General features: G+C 28.9%; 2 protein-coding genes across 3 annotated transcripts in view; both read right to left on the reverse strand.

Moving 5' to 3' along the window:
• Positions 1–3399, reverse strand: part of LOC145185989 (uncharacterized) — a 58449-nt gene extending 55050 nt beyond the window's left edge. The window contains exons 1-4 of one of the 2 annotated variants that reach the window (XM_090098434.1): positions 3199–3399; positions 2742–3071; positions 576–827; positions 127–398 (exon numbers count right to left, since the gene is read on the reverse strand). In XM_090098434.1, the coding sequence (XP_089954560.1) occupies positions 127–398; positions 576–636 (333 nt within the window). In that variant the 5' untranslated portion in view covers positions 637–827; positions 2742–3071; positions 3199–3399. Of the gene's footprint in view, positions 1–126; positions 399–575; positions 828–2741 lie in introns of both variants that reach the window. The other variant, XM_090098433.1, reaches the window with a different exon arrangement.
• Positions 3400–4374: 975 nt separating this feature from the next.
• On the reverse strand, positions 4375–16952 carry LOC145185231 (pre-mRNA-splicing factor SPF27-like). The gene is made up of 8 exons (XM_090098435.1): positions 16797–16952; positions 16468–16560; positions 13161–13231; positions 12010–12111; positions 6311–6421; positions 6139–6181; positions 5831–5868; positions 4375–4667 (listed from the first exon to the last, which is right to left on the reverse strand). Exons 1-8 carry the CDS (start codon positions 16887–16889, stop codon positions 4574–4576), a joined length of 645 nt encoding a protein of 214 aa, XP_089954561.1. The 5' UTR covers positions 16890–16952; the 3' UTR covers positions 4375–4573.
• Between the last annotated feature and the right edge of the window lie 1087 nt (positions 16953–18039).

Raw genomic sequence — 18039 nt, forward strand, 5'->3', positions numbered from 1 at the left:
TAAAAATTTAAGTGTAACATTTAAGAATTTAGAATTTGTATAATATTCATATATGAATAATTTTTACAAACTTAAATATAAAAAATGTTTATAAAACACAAAAAAGAAAAAAACTTTTATTCCAACCTTTTTGAACAAAGTTATCCCTGCTTTCACATAGTTAACTTTTCTTGTTTCACCAGAGCATTGTTCACTGTTTGACAATATTTTATCATATATGATTGCATAGTTTTTTGATTTTCCAGCTACTAAAGAAATGTAGTCTTTTGGAGAGTCAGTATTCATCCCCTCACAGTAGACTTTTATTGGAACATTGCAAGACTTGTTAATATTGATGTAATATTCCCCATCAAGAGATGCTAAGCCTGCATTTTTTAAATCTTTGCAGCTAAATACATCTACAAAAAATTTGTTTTGATAATAAGAAATCCAAAGAAAATCATATTCTTACAATACAAACAGTATTGATTTTTCACAATATAATTTAGTTATTTTACAATACAACTATTTGTAAAATAACTAAATTATATTGTGAAACATCAATACAGTTAAAGGTGTTTTTTTTTTTTACTTACTGCAAACTCCTTGATATGCAACAGTGTATTTTGTTTGCTTGATGCATGCGTTGTGGCGCATAACGCATTCATTAGGATAAGTATAATTATCGTTTGAACACACCGGATCATACTCTTTTGTACAAATTATCTGATTGCAAGAACATATTTCTTTCCCTGTATATGGATGTATGTCACATACACCACCAAAGTAGCACTTCTTTTTGCATGGTTTTGTTTCTCTACGACTACGATGAGTTTCGAGGGATGGTTCTAAATATTTTGGTTTGTAGTAAATTATTCTGCATAGTAATAAACAGTAACATAAAAAAATATATAATCATTTTTATTATATTTTAATATATTTCATAGACCTTCAGAAAAGCTATTTTTGCTGCTTTTAACATGATAAGTTATACCCACGTGCGTTTTTTTAAAAAAAAACAAATTCAACAAACAAAAAGCCGTTGTACTTTTAGTATGTATTTTTTTAAGTGTGTGCAAGGTATCGCAGTAAGGTTATTCGATTTTTTACGGTTAATAACGATTAAAATAAAATTGTTTAAATAAGTTATTTAAAATAAAACTAATTTTATAAAGTTTATTAAAACAGAACTCTTTTTGCGTTTAAAAAAGTCCGGTCTTCGGCGTGGCATATTTAAATTCAAATGTAAAATTGTTATTTAAAATTTATTAAAATCGAATTAAATCGGTTCTAAACGAATAGCAACTCTGCACAATGCCTTGAAAAAAAATAACATAAGGTTTGCGAGGTATCACAATTTTTTTTTCTGAAATCCTGTATATTTGTATGTATAAATATACAAATTATTTTAAATCATGGTTATTCTAAACAGCTTATACACAAATTTTTATTCAATCTTTACAAACCTTAAAAAAATCGAATAACCTAACTGCGGTGCCTAGTGTGTGCTGGCCTTAGGTAATCCCGAAAGTTTAGTAATGAGAAAAACCGAATGATAGCCAACCAGTTACGAACAATCAACAATTCACCGTAAATGGGTTTTTTTTTTATACTTCTGACATCTGCTATCAAATGGTTAAAGTTATGACTATCGGCATAACATTGAAATCAAACACCGATATGGAATTTAAATAGAAATAAGGAAATAAGCAAAGTATGATAACAAAATCCAAAGAGAGAATATCGCTAACAGTTCTTGACTCCTTTTAGATGATAATCAGTTTTGCTCGGTATCAATAGCTTTTAATTATCTACCAGCTAAATATAAGTCAAAGCCATAATATAAGATTAATTACCAAGTTATACTAAGGTACAAAGTTAGATGTTTTAAAAACCGTTTTTTTAAAAAAAACATAAATCATTGCTTAAACCTTTATAGGAACTTAATAAGATGTTAAGTTTTAGTCAAAACTTTTCATTTTTTACAATATATGAGCTGAACATTTCTTATGTCTTGAAGATTTTCTGGGAAAAAGTCCAGAAATATTGCAATGAAGGGAATTATTTACCAAATAATTTTCATTTTGCGGTTAACAAATTCCTTTTGTTGCATTTTAAGCTTTTTTCTCTTCTTGGTTTTTTAGTCAAAATAATCTTAATAAGCTCCTTCAGAGAAAGAAAAAAAAAGATGTTTTGTATACCGATGCTTATGTGTCACTAAAAGACATGAAACCTTTGTTTCATGTCAACTACCAATTACATTCTTGCACCTATAATGATCTAAAATGGGTTGGCTTTAGATGAGTATTATACCACCACGCAACAAGTTTACTTGCTCAAAAATTTCAAGTTCCAGATAATAACATTTAAAACCAATTTCAATAATATATATCAATTCAATCACAGATAAAGAACTCGAAAAATCGAGAACAATTGTAAGTAATGGATAAAAGAATAATTTGCTATAAAATTGTTGAACTTTGTTTAAAAACAGTTCTGACAATTGATCTTTATGTTATTTAGAATTTCATTTTATTAAATTGTAAGACGTTTCATTAATTATGTTTTCAAATGAAGTATTGATTTTGTTCATTTGAAAACGCAATTTGAACCTGCAATAATCAAACAGGAAAGTTTTTCAAATGTTTTAATGTAAAAAAAAAAAAAAAAAAAAAAAAAACAACTTTAAATTTACAAAAAGAAATGTGAAATAGACCAGCCTTAATTTAAAGTTGTGTTTTTACTATGAAGCAAAAACTCACCTTCAATAAAGAACGGGTGCTTTAATGTAGAAACCGCTAAAAGTTTTAGTTTGTCATCGATAAAAAAGACGACGTCATTTCTTTCGAAAATATGAGAACATTCAATATTGTGTATTGGGTTCCATATTAGATTTAAAACCGGCAAGCTTGTGCGTCCGTGTACGATTCGCAAAATAGACACTTCGAGTTCGGTTGAGTCGCGAAGATTTGTTTCGATTGAGTCTCGAAGAACGTTTCCAACAACAATTAAACTTGCATCATTATTTGCTAAGTCAGAATTTTGCTGCGGACATACTTCCGTGTAAGTGAAAGTGCATTCGAACGTTCCAACTAATAAAAAAAGCGCAGTCAAGTATGACATTTTAAATATAAAACCTAGCAGGTCATAATTTTTCGCAGTAAAAAAACTTTTATTCTTAGCCTTCTCGACGAGAACGTTGCAAAAACTCGCGGGTACCAAGTCAAGATTTTCTGCTTTAGAGATGATATTTTGCTTCAATTTTATTCTTCGTTTCTTTGAAAGCTACAATATTCGCTGCTCCTAAGTTGAAAATCTAACTGTGAATAGTTTTTGAAGATATTTTTGATATTTATGAAATCGCTTGATATATTTAACATTAAGGCTTCCTTTCCAAAACAAATTTGAAGGTAAACAAACAGTCTTGCTTAAGAAAGCAATCAGACATTAAAAAAAGCTCCGGTTCTTTTTTTTTTTTTTTTTTTTAAATTTGTTTTTTAAAAATATTTTAAATAAGGTTTTATTTTCTTGTGATTAAAATCAAATCGAAACGAATTTCAATTATTTTCAATGGCGGCCACACCATTTCGGAAAAAAAAATCAATCTTTTTACTTGGAAAAATCCTTTTTAACACTTTAGTGCTTTACATTCTCGTAATATCTTGCTGTGAGTTACACTCAATGATCTGTTTCAATATTTTCTTTATCAACACAGGAAAAGTCGTGTGTAAACAAGACGCAGCGAGTCTAGGGAAGTTTCCTAGTCATTGAAACTCTCGATTGTTCCTATGATGACGTTTTCTTTGAGTAAAAAAAAGTACTTGTTACTCTTCTCTATCTGAAATAATCGAGATAAAAATGCGAGGCAAATGAATTTTTTAAAATTCTACACGTGAGATAGTTGTTAACTTAATGAAACATTTTTAATGCACAAGTTTTAAGAGCTGGCAGAGTTGACAAAATGTTAACACACGAGTCTATTAGACGTTCTAGTTCATATAGACGAAGTTCATGCCGAAGCAAACCCCCTAAAAAAGTTGCGTATTATTTTATCCTATATTTGTGATGTTATTGTAAACACGATAAACAGTGTTGAATATTCGGCACAAAATGAAAAAAAAAAAAATTAACTTGCAACCTTCGAGCGGATGAATAATTTTGAGAATAAAAACAGATTGTCATATCTCCAAATATTTAATTCATTCGCTGTATAAAACCTCTAAGGAGATTTTGGTAAATAAATTCCCAAAGAATTCCATTACCAGGACCTCACATGGCTGATATAAGATTTATCTACAGGCTAATATTGTTACAGTTGAATTTTTTACATAGAAAATAAGTTTATTTAGGTTTTTTTTACTTAGCTTTACTGAGAAAAATCAAAACTATACTAAATATTTGAAAAGTAGAAACATTTAAATTTCAAACAATTTATATCCAATAAAAAGTGTTTATCTCTTGAATAATGTTCTTGTAAAGAGGAGAGAAGTTTCAATTTCAGCCACAAAATGACGTGACACTTTCCATAACACAACCATGCTCGGTCTTTATATATCATCGAGACTAATGCATGACAACATCGAGGAATTTGTATTCACGCTACTTCTTGCTTTAACAGTTCTACTTCAGCCTCTGTTTCAACAATCGCTCTTTCGATTTCATAATTTTTACTAACCAATCCAATCCAACTAAAAAGCAATAACATTGAAATCAGAATTAATAAAAATACATGATAAATACAGGGTGATCAGACCAAGTGTAGAAAATACAGGGTGGTCAGACCAGGTGTAGAAAATTTTTTTAAAGTCGTTTAACTCTTATAGAGTTTCTATTGACATTTTTGTGTTTAAATAAAACTTTATACTCATGTTTCATATTTTTATACATTTTGCAAATCTAATTTATAAAAAATAATTTACCATAGAAATTATAAGTTGACAGTTTCAAATTAGTGAGATTTTTAAGGTTTTGAAGCCTCATGTTGGCCGATCTGGTGTCTAAAAAATCTCAAAATGTCTTAGAGAAACTGGATCTGCTACTCCAAAGGTAAGAGCTACCCCGAATCAAAAAACCAGAACACCCAGCCTTATCAAGAACACTCAAGAAAAAATCAAGAAGAATCCAAAGGGAAGCATAAGAAAATTGACTTCAGCAGCAAATGTCACCTATGGTACGTTGCAAACCATATTCAAGTTGATCCAAGACTTACAGCATACAAAAAGAGAAAAGCTCAATTTCTGTCACAAACCTTCAAAGCAAAATAGTTGAGTAAAGCTTCTTTTAGATAAGCATAATGATAGATTGCAACCTCCAGTACTATGGAGAGATGAAATTATTTACAGTGCAAACAATACACAATAATCAGAGCTATTGGATTTACACAGCAAAAAGAAGACATCCCAGTGAATAAGTGAATAGCCAATCAGCACTAAAAAACAGCATCTGTAATGGTTTATGAAGGTGTAACCTTAACAGGTGTAAAAACAGCCCTACAGTTTATGTACTTTGCTATTTAGTGTATTTTGGAAAGCAATGCTTGTTCATCCTCTCACCAAACTTCGCTGAAAGCTAATTTAAGGTGTTGATAGGACAAAGTTTTTATCAGATAATATTTCTGCTTCATGTAATCAGGTTTCTGAGAGATTAAGACAAGATTTATATTTGTATAGTTATGTACTTTATTTATGCAGAAATTTAAATTAAGTTTTCTTACTTTTGCAAAGTTATTTAAATTAAAGTTTGTTTGCAATAACAATTGTTTAAAGAAATTTTTTGATACCACTAAAAATTTTGGATATTTATAATACAACAGTAGAAATAAAATAAAATATACTGCAAATAGAAATAATACCTTTCTTCCAGACGTTGCAACTCTGTACCAGCTTTTTTCTATATTAAAAAAGAAAAACAAAAACAATTTAGGCGCCTGTAAAAATATATTTCATTAAAACAAATATTTTTAGAGATTAGAAAGTTTTAAGTTAAATTATGTAAGATGTTTCTTTTAAATATAAAAATATGATTAACAATATATCCTGTTAACAGTATATCCTATTAACAATAAATCTGACGTCAACTGAACAAAAAGCACATATTAATCACAAATTTACTGCTGAAAATGCCACAAAACTGAAAGCATTTAGAAAAAAAATTTTTTACCTGCTCACTTTTGCGGTTCCAATTTATTTCTTGGATTCTCCTCCTGAATATATAAATATATATAAATTCTCAGCTTTTAAACAAAAATAGAAACAGAGAGGGAAAAAAAATTTATTAAGACTCATGAATAAAGCTCAACACTACTGGCAAAACAATTTTGACATAAACTGACTTTATCTCTGCATGCTTCCGTTGCTGAGCCTCAAACATTTGCTGCAATAGTTCGCAATGCCCTCTCCATGCATCTGTCCCATACTGAGATAATAAATCTAAATTTGCAACCCTAAACACAGAAGATTAAGATTTATAAAAACATAAAACAAAAAAATTTATCTTTTAAGAAAGTGTATTGAATTAAAAAAACTGGAAAAAAAAAAGTGAATGATATGATGATTACGACAGTGATATGACCCTGAGAAAAACATTCCTAATAGACAAAATCTCCTTTAACGCAAAAACAACTTTTGAAATGTAAAAGGTGCCATATACTAAAAGAAGTAAAAATTAAAAAAATTAAATTTACAAGTATTTTAAATTTAACCTTGTTTTGTCATTATAGAAATGCAATTTTTATCCATTTTATCTGCTAGATTTGTGAATTTATATAGTTTTTCAATGTTATGTTTAGAATAAGCTAGGCACAGCTTGTTTAAATAAAAATGGTGACTTTTACCTATGATAGCATTTTGATGATTTTGGCATAGGTATGCCATCATAAGGGTTAATTGGTGTACAAAATTACACAGCCATATTTATTATTACTTTTTAGTTTCAAAAAGGTTGGATAAATAGTGCTATTACACAGTCATGTGAATTTTGAAGAAAATGATTGATTTTTTAGGCGCTTACATAAAGTTACTGAGTTCAAACTATGCTGACAAATATGAATATGAACTCAATATTTACGTTTTTGTATGTATTTATGTATGTATAAATGTAATGTATACATGTATGCATGCATGCATGCATGTATGCATGTATGTATGTATGTATCCTGGGTATTCCCTTGAAGTTTGCTACTATCCAACTCTAGTTTGCTCTGGTTGTAGATTTGATAAATAAACATGCTCTAGACCTTCATTCTGCATCTGTATGATATAATCAATGCCTTTGATGCAAATAAAAGTACAAAGTCTGTAGCTTATATAAATATTGCTGTGTAACAGCCATATTTAAGAATAATATTGTAAAACTCAATATCCAAGAGCTATGTTGGTCTGTCAAACTATGCGAGAGAAAGAGCCTGCGGTTAAGAAATGAGAAATGTGGAAAACTAAGAGTTCTTGGAAATGAAAATTGGAAAAAAATTGGAAAAATGTAAGTGATTATTGGCATGAAAAATTTAGTGTTGAAGATAATCCAAAAAAATCTAACATTCAATACCAAGTATATGACACATCTTAGAATTTTAAATGACCATAAAATTTATAAAAGCTTGGGAGTTTTAGAATATCCAAAAGAAAATAGCATTGTTCTATTTTGTTTTCCTACACATTGTACACACCATGACCAACCACTTGATGTTGGAAGACAACATTCAAGAAGATGTTGTGACACAATTTCAATTAGGTGGTCTCCTAAACAACCGATACTTAAAAAACGCTTAATTGGCCAGTGATGTGCATGCTTTTGCCAAAACTGTAGTTTATGCCTTCAAGGGTAAGATCTAATATAAAAAAGTTGTCTCCAGTGACTTTTGTAACTCTAAAATTGAATTTTTGAAAAAAACACACAAAAAAGAGGAAAAAATTGGACCAGTAAACACCACAATGAATATCTATTGAGAATTTTATTAACAAACTATTAACAAACATGCTCTCATCACAGGTTTTAATGGATACCCATTGAAATAAAAGACAAGGAAAAAAAAAGATAATAAGGAAAAGTAAAAATTTGTTAAAAGCAAAAAAAAAAAAAAATGATAGTTAGAAAGAAAAATACTGCAGCGAGGGGAATAATAAATAATACTGCAGCGAGGGGAATAATAAATAATACTGCAGCGAGGGGAATAATAAATAATACTGCAGCGAGGAGAATAATGTAATAACAAAGTTGATTTTGAACCTGATGCAGCATGTATTGTGATGAATTTTATTTACTACCTTGCTGTAAAAAACCATTGATTTGTTGTCAAAAATGCAGGTCTTGGTATCAATGATTATATGCAAGCATAGATAGAAGAAAAAAATTATGTCTACTATGCTTTTACACAAAATACTTATTTTTACTCTTGTTTTATGATAAGTTTTCCATAAATAAAAACAAAAACAATTCTTATTTGTCTAATTTATTTAAAATATGCCATCATACAAGGATTAGTTGCCTATTCATAGCATGTTTTAAATTAAACTTGCATTTTTGTTTAATGGTAGTAACTTGTAAAAAAATAAAATTCTGAGGATCAACCATGTTAAAAATTACTTTTTAGGTCTTCAGGTAACAACTCAATGAAGGTTAAAGTTAAGTATGCCATCATAGGTACCTTTCCCCTTACAAATAGAAATACTTCAGTTTTAATAACTTTTTTATTGACATTTTTTAAAATTACTCTTTTTTTATTCTATGTAACAAAAATTTGACTTTGATTGAAACATATATAGTTATACAAACATATATAGTTATACAAACATATATAGTTATACAAACATATATAGTTATACAAGCATATATAGTTATACAAACATACAGTTATGGTAAAATTAAAAACTTTCATAGTAATTTTTTAAGTTTACAAAAAAAAGGTTTTCTTTAACTTAGATTAACTTATTTAGTGTAACCACCATGAGAGTCAATAACTACCTAAATCCATATGGACATACTGTCAACAAGAGTTTTTCATTTTTCAAGTAGTATTTTCCTAAGTATTTTTAAATTATAACCACAACTTCTCAACATTTCAAACTTCACCTGTCTCTTTAAAATCCCCACAGGTGGAACATTTCAAACTTCACCTGTTCTTTTTAAAATCCCCACAGGTGCTTAATTGGTTTGAGATCTGGGGATGGGCACATCAATTTGGTCTGAAAACCATTTTTGATTTAGTTTCATTTAGTGTTTTGGATGATTGTCTTGTTGGAAGATAATACCCGAAACTTTGGAACAAAACTTTTCTATGGACAATATGAGTTGACTATTCAAAATCTCAATATAAGACAATGCCATTTTACCCATCATGCAACCCCAACCATGATCAAATCAACACCAAACTTTAATGTTGGTTGAATATGCCAAGATTGTATTTTTTTCCTTGCCACCATAATTTCACTAGTTATTGCAAAATTTACCAATTTTATGAGTTAGTAAATTTTTGCATTTAATTTGTCATTTTTTGCTTGATTAGTAGAAAAATCTCATCAAGCAAAACATTTTTTTAATACTCTATACATGTTTCTACCATTATCTAAGAGTAAAATAAAATTCATCATCAATCATCAATCATCATCATCAATTATCATCAATCATCATCAATCATCATCAATCATCATCATCATCATCATCATCGTCATCGTCATCGTCATCGTGATCATCATCGTGATCATCATCATCATCATCATCATCATCATCATCATCATCATCATCATCATCATCATCATCATCATCATCATCATCATCATCATCATCATCATCATCATCATCATCATCATCATCATCATCATCATCATCATCATCATCATCATCATCATCATCATCATCATCATCATCATCATCATCATCATCATCATCATCATCATCATCATCATCATCATCATCATCATCATCATCATCATCATCATCATCATCATCATCATCATCATCATCATCATCATCATCATCATCATCATCATCATCATCATCATCATCATCATCATCATCATCATCATCATCATCATCATCATCATCATCATCATCATCATCATCATCATCATCATCATCATCATCATCATCATCATCATCATCATCATCATCATCATCATCATCATCATCATCATCATCATCATCATCATCATCATCATCATCATCATCATCATCATCATCATCATCATCATCATCATCATCATCATCATCATCATCATCATCATCATCATCATCATCATCATCATCATCATCATCATCATCATCATCATCATCATCATCATCATCATCATCATCATCATCATCATCATCATCATCATCATCATCATCATCATCATCATCATCATCATCATCATCATTCCTGCCATTATCTAAGAGTAAAACAAAATTCTTTTATTTATTGAAAACTCTACAGAGAATTAAAATTACCTTTAATGACTTTTAAAATGTTTTAAAAAAAGTTTCCACAAAAAGATTCTTTTTTACTGAACACAAATGTACTTAAAAGGCGAAGTCAAGCAACACTATTGAAGTTTTCTCCACCATAAAAGTCAAGGCTTTGATGTGAATCAGGTGAGGATGTTACACAGTCTGAGGCCACACTTTTTCAAGACCTGTTAAAAGGTGATTGACATAGCCAAGAAGTAGGTGCAGCTCTGAGAGAAGAATGACTTTAAAAATTGTCTTTCTTTGTTAGCCAAAAAAGGTTCATTGAACTAAAAAAGTGCTTTGATTGTTGATCTTGATGGTATGAAGGATTAAGAGTAATGGCACAGAGAACTAAACGTTCAGAGTTCATGTTTAAAAAGCAAAAATAATGTCACTTCAAATCAACAAGTGTTACAAGAGGTAGAGTGCTACAAGATTCAAGCACATACAAAACAAACCCTTCTAAGTCTCTTTTTTAACCTTCATTACAATGAGGAAGAATCCTTCTGCTTTTACAAAATTCTCTGGAAAACAGGGCTCATCATCCTTTTGGAATAATTTGGTTTAGATACACTGTCAGATTAAAGTTTTAAAGACTTTTTGTTTGTTGAATATTTAGTACTGACAGTGAAAGAAAACTTGATGACTGACTTTAAATTTAAGAAGTTCCTACCACAATTGGGAAAAGTGGGTCTGCAAATTGTCTTCTTGTACCTCCTAGTGATGGCTATTTTTTGTTTTATGATTGAGCTTTTCATTTTTTCTACTGACCTTAGAAGTTTTTCTACAACCAGTTCGTTTGGAGGTTTTTTGACTATGTACTTCAACAAGGGGTTTTCCTCTCTAAATTATTGTAAGACTTTGGAGATGTTTCAGTTTTATTGGTTCCATAGATAATAAGTGTGTAGCTTCTTTTGAGTTTTTTGAGCTTGATCTTCCTATCTTGCAGATTATATAATTGCAGGAAAAGATCTTAGAAATGGAAGACAATTGAATTAGATTCAAAAAATGATGAGAGCTTTTATGGTTTTAAAACTGATACAGCATGTAGAATGACTCAACAGTTACAACATATTCCCTTGGAATTCTAGACTGAAAGGTCTAGATAGAAGTCTTACTGAATTCATTCATTACAGTAGGTGTAGCTTTTGTTGTGTGTTTTTGCATACAAAGAAACTAAACTTTACTCCTCAAACCATTCTGATAACCTCACAAAGTTCAAAGCTTCTCAGCATGGTGTTTTTACTGCAGCAGATGAGAAGAATTTGAGATATAACCAAAAGGGATCTATTGTGGGTAAACCATGAAATGAGAAAATTTTTAAAACCTACTTACAAGGTCTGAGAACCATAGCAGAAACGGATGAAGTATTTGGAATGATATGAAGCTGAAAGCTTCTCAACTTGGTGCAATTTCTAGTAATGTTTTCAAATTTTTAAATTTCACTGCTCTTAGTATATGTACTTTTAAATACCAAGTTTTTTTGGAGAGTTTTTACCTATTAGCAATAGTTTTCTCAGGGTTTGATAATGACAGTAGACATTCTGATATGATTGTAATGATAGATATGAAAAACTAAAAGTGTTACCATTCATAATTTGAATAAATTACCTTTCACCTTGGTGTTCTAACTGAGCCATAGAGTTTTTAAGAGCCTCAATCCAAGCAGATAAATCATTCTTTTGACTGGCAGGTGGTGGAGGAAGCTCATACCTATATAACAAAAAACAAATAAATGCACAAATGCACATGCATGCAAAAATAGGATTAAAAAAATATCTCCTAAACAAACAAAAAAAAAACTAAATCACTTCTTTTAATTTTCATTAAAAGGATTTAAAGTAATAACATTCAATAAAAAGTTAAACTATTTAACCTATAATATATACCTTTATAACCTACAATATATATATATATATATATATATATATATATATATATATATATATATATATATATATATATATATATATATATATATATATATATATATATATATATATATATACACACTTTGTAATTTTTTATGTATGATGAGCTAATTTTGTTATTAAACATATTTATTATGACATTCAACATTATCAAGTAGGAAAGAAAAAGTTTTAGAGAATTCCTAAATATTTAAACAATTTTGTAACTACTGCAACTTTTACAAATATTGTCTTTTATAAGCCACTGTATATACTGGTGTATAAGTCAAGACTTCAAGCAATTTAGAATAGATCAAAAACATTCTTTAATAACAAACAAAAAAAAAGACAAAAGTATTAATCTGTGAAAAATAATTTTGAATTACAAATTTTTATAAAACATTAAAGTACTTCATTCAGTTAAAATTAGGAAGGTAACATAAAATGGGTTAACTTATATTGCATATATGGTATCTATTTTTTATTAAATAAAATTGTTGTAAATAAAACTCTTGCAATGTATATCAAAAGACAGTAAAATTGACTTATGAATTTTCATTTTCTGACATTTTATACTTACTAGTTTTCATATATGACTGTGAACAGAAAAAATTTCTACCCAAAATATTTCATTAAGAAGTTCTTAGAGATAAATTTTATTTTTAACTATTGAAAGACATCATGGAAGGCAAGGGAGAGGGGTCATTTATACTATTCTTTAACACTTTTGAAAAACAGGCCAGCCATTATTCTATTTTAGAGTCTGTGACTTTCCTAAACCCATTTCAGATCTGCAATTACAAAAAAGGAAAAAAAAAAGAGAAGCAGATTAATGAATGGGATAAAAAATACCTTTTCATGCTAAGCAATTCCATTGGTTGTCGATTACTGATTCTTTCAAACTCATGTTTCATAATTTTTGTCTAGTAAACAAGTTTCTAAATAAGTTCAATAACTGAAAACTTTCATATACTTGTTATTAAAGCTACTAAAGTTTAAAAAATGTTGGCAAACAATATAGATTATCATTTAATTTGGTTTTATTTGATAATCAGTTAAAATTACAGATGTTCATTTTGTATGGTTTTTTTACATTCTCCATAAAGATTTGTATGGTTTATGAAAAATTCTAAAAGCTGATTAAAATTTTTTGAGGAGCTTTTAGTAGGTGTTGAATTGTGAGCAATCCAATACATCAGGGGTTCTCAACCTGGGGGTCATGTAGCTTTTCTAGGGGGGTCATGAAAGTATTCCATTTTATCCATAAGGGGGTCATTTACTTCTTGCATTTAATATAATTTTTTAAATATGCAGTATAGTTTATAATAATATTATTATAAAAAATAAAGTGATGAACTTAAGATTATTGTGAAAACCAGATCAATCAGTAATAAGAAGCGTACACATCACATGGCTTTGTTTCTTTACTGATTGGTCTGGAGTTGAATGTCATGAGTGATTATTATTTTGACCTGAAACTTGGATATTTAACTGACATATTTTCTGAACTGAATCATCCTTATTTGCAACTGCAGGGCAGAGAAACCAATTTCATTGATTTTAGAGACACAATTAAAGCTTTCATCAGAAAATTGGCAAATTGGCACAGAAAGGTAAAGTTAGAAAATGTTGCAATGTTTTCAAAATGTTCAGATGTATTGGACAATGGTAATGTAATGCTATCTTCAGAAATTAAAGAAATGATTACTGAACATTTGAAGCAGTTGGCATCTGAATTCAATAACCATTTTCCAGAGCTGTCAAATGAAATAGCAATATTGGTCAAAGATCCATTGAATGCTCCTGTGACATGCATTCTAGATAAAAAATATGCTGCACAGACACAGTTAATGCAATTGCAGGAAGATGTATCTGCAAGATTGATGATCGAAAAGGAGAACTTAGTTGCATTCTGGTCAAAAAATAGTGCCAGTTACCGAATGTTATCTGAAATGGTAATCCAGTGCTATTGCCATTTGCATCAACTTACAGGTGTGAATGTGGATTTTCCACAATGCTTAAGTTAAAGATAAAACAAAGAAGTGTATTGAACATTGATTATGATATGAGGCTAGCACAATCAAAGACAAAACCAAGAATAGAAAAACTGTGTGCTAAAAAGCAACAACAACCATCACACAGGGGGGTCACTGTTTTCTGTTAAATCTTAAAGGGGGTGCTGGACTAAAAAAGGTTGAGAACCCCTGCAATACATCAACCTAAGCAAGTGATGCATTAGTTTGATGGACAGTCAGGGTTGCTGAGAAAAAAAAAAAAAAGGGAGGGGGGATTTGAAGTAGTTTGTCCTGAGATTCACAGTGAAAGGGGCATCACATATACATTAAAAAAAAAAAAAAAAAAACTAACAAAAAAAACAAAACAACAATGATAGTAAATACCTATAGATATTCAAAACTTATCATATATTATACAAGCTAAATTTTAAATTTAACCAGTTACTGATTTTTTTTTTTGTTCATTCCGCCTTATTTTTAATTATCTTAAATGTTAGAAACACCAAAGTTTATAAAGTTTCTTTTTAAATTTAGAATAAATACACACCTTTTAATTGGCTGCCCAATTAAAACAAATGAAGAATACAATAAAAATATAATTTTTTTGCACCCTATTATATTTAAATGATTTGTTAAATGGGTAGTTTTTAAATAAATTATCACTTAATTTTTTTTTTAGATAGACAACAGATGGTTCTAAGTACCTAACTTACTTTTGTTTGTTTTTGTTTACACTTTACAGCCATGGGGATATATTGTTTTATATTTGTATTTGACTTTTATTTTGAAAAAATAGTTATCTTTTATGGAGCTTTTAAATTGTGAGAGCTTTTTTCTGATCTGCTTGTCATCTTTTGGGTATCATAAAACTAACTTAATTCTAAGTATACAATTTTCTCTTAACATGATGATGATGATGATGATGATGATGATGATGATGATGATGATGATGATGATGATGATGATGATGATGATGATGATGATGATGATGAGCCAATAAAACTTCTAAACAAATTTCATGCAATGGGACTACATTAAATTTTTTCACAAGAAAATGCGTTTCACTTAAAAACCTTTCTGATGCTCATTTCATCACCTGAGTAATTGATGATCTTGTTGATTTATTGATGTCTTGTTGATCTACTTGATGATCTATTGCTGATGTCTTGTTGATCTACTTGATGATCTTGTTGATTGAGTCTAATTTAGCCAATAAAAGATCGAAGAGCGAGGAAATCATTTCAAATTTTTCAGTAACTTCAGTGTGCAGTAACTTTGCACCAATAGCATTCATATCTCTATATGTCAGTTATAAGTGCCTAATGAAAAAAAGTTTCACCTCCAGGCTTTTGCTCATTTCTCAGGATGGAAGTAGGCTGAATTGAGTTGTATACTTGAATTACTTTGTTAACTATATCAAGTGCTCAAAAGAAGACCAATCCTACAAATTATTACAGACAGCTAAACATCACAAGTTTCTGTGAATATTGCTAAAAATGTGCTATTGTGCTTTTAGCATTTTGAATGTTTTAAAATCATTAACTACAGTCTACCAATATGATCATTTATTGACCTTTCAAAATGTATTTTAAAAACACATGTACAGTAATCTAACAAAGAAAAGACAACAGCAGCAGAACCAGACATAGGTAAACAGATGAGATAAAGAATTCATCTTTTTAAAAGTGAAATCACAAGAAAGCCACAAGATAATGAAAAATGAAAAAAAAAAAAAATCAGTTTGTTCCTGTTATATTTTTAAGAAGCTTTTTAAAATCAAAATTGCTAATAGCTACTGTAAAATTTTAAAATGGTAAGAAACTAATATATGATTTAATGGAAAAGGAGTTTATGTTAGTTATTTACATAAAAATTTAACATACAAACCAGATTTAAATTTTTTTTTTTTTAAGAATTATATATATTAATACTAAACTAATAATAAAGGTTTTGATCAAGTAAAACAACCAAACTTCTATGGTTACATCTCTATGAATTAATTCAGAAAATTGTTTTTACAACTAAATTTTTAATTTTCTTAATGGTTTTGATGATGCAACAAGAAAACTAAAAATCATGAAAAAGAAAACTTTTCAATAATTATTGTTATGGTGATGATTTATCAAAATGTGTTTTTTTTATACCTCAAATGCTCCATAATTAGGTGCGGCCATAAATTCCAGATAATTTTTAGTTGGCTTGTATCTTTTAGTTTCTTCCTCAATCAATTCATTTACCTAATGAGTTAAATAAACTTCAATTTAAACTTCAGATCACTTTACCTAGTTTCAGATAAATTAAGCTATATTTGACACTTAGCTATTAAAAACTACTCCTAGTTCAAGTTACCCTGAATAAAATGTAATTACAACCAGAATTAGGATAAGTAAATATGTTAATACATCAAAAATAGTTTATCGTGATTAAGTATGTTTATCTATATAAACTCTATAAATACATTGTTCATGCCTACCATTTCTCTAATCCCTGGTTCATCATAACCTTGATCAACATATGGCAAAGCATCAGGAACAACTTCATGACTCATGTGAGCGTGAGTTGCCATTTCTTATTGAAATAAAACATTTACTAAAATGTTATACACCATAACAATACTACCAAAAAAATAATAATTTGATACACCAAATCTTTTTGTACAACTCATCCTTCAAATATAAATGCTGCATTCCAAGATGGTTCAGTTTTTTAAATTCATGGAGAGTGAGAAAAATATGTCCCCTCTTGAATATTTGCAAGGATATTATAGAAGTTCAAGGATCAGAGTTTCCAAATGTAGAGATTGCATATGCTTTTTTAAAAAAACATTGCCAACCATTAATTGTATTGCAGAGACAATATTTTCAAAAATAGTAAGACTTAAAAGAGATCCTTGGTCCTCAATGTTAAATGCTCATCTAAATGCACTTTATTTAATAATAATTAATAGAACTTTTTAAACAGACTTAAGTGTTGATTTTGTTTCTAACATTGATTGCTGCAAAATTAAAAAAATTACTTTCCAAATAAACCAAACAAAAAAACAATATTTTATAAAATATATTTTATAAACTTTATAAATTAACGATTTGATTAATTGATAGTAATTTTAAAATCAATTGGAGGTAAAATGGGTTTTAAAAAAATCACTATACGTGGCCTATAAGATGTTTGACTGGGATCCTTTTTTATACAAATTACACATGATATTGTGAGATTTGTATTTAAAAAAAAAATGGTTAGAAAAAAAATACATAGAAAATAATTTGAAAAAAGAGTGAAAAGGTAATTGATTTATTTCAGTGGAAGCGAAATATATTACTTAAAATGTTACTCCGTAACGTCCGAAAATATAACACGTTTTTTTTTGTTTTTTTTTATGAGACGTGGTTACAAGAAAAACCAACACCACATAAAAATACCAGTCCAAATGTCTTACCGAAAAACAAGACTTACCTTCGGTTGTGACATCTGAGACTTAACTTCAAATTCAAAACAAAAATGTTACAAATGCATTGATATTTCATTTAAAACTATGAATACATTATAAATTAAACAAAAAAGCAGATTTCGAGATATACAATGAGCGTGAAACACATATGATAAGAAAACAGTGCTTCAAAAGTTTAATCAAATTTAGTAGATAAATGATGTGAATTAAAAAGAAAAACCTTTTGGAAGTTTAAACATATATGGCAGAGAAAGTATGTAAAAATTTA

This window comes from Hydra viridissima, unplaced genomic scaffold (genome assembly GCF_058129835.1).
Source record: "Hydra viridissima isolate aposymbiotic clone 2 unplaced genomic scaffold, HvirCarnegie_v1 scaffold_9, whole genome shotgun sequence".
Classification (NCBI taxonomy): domain Eukaryota; kingdom Metazoa; phylum Cnidaria; class Hydrozoa; order Anthoathecata; family Hydridae; genus Hydra; species Hydra viridissima.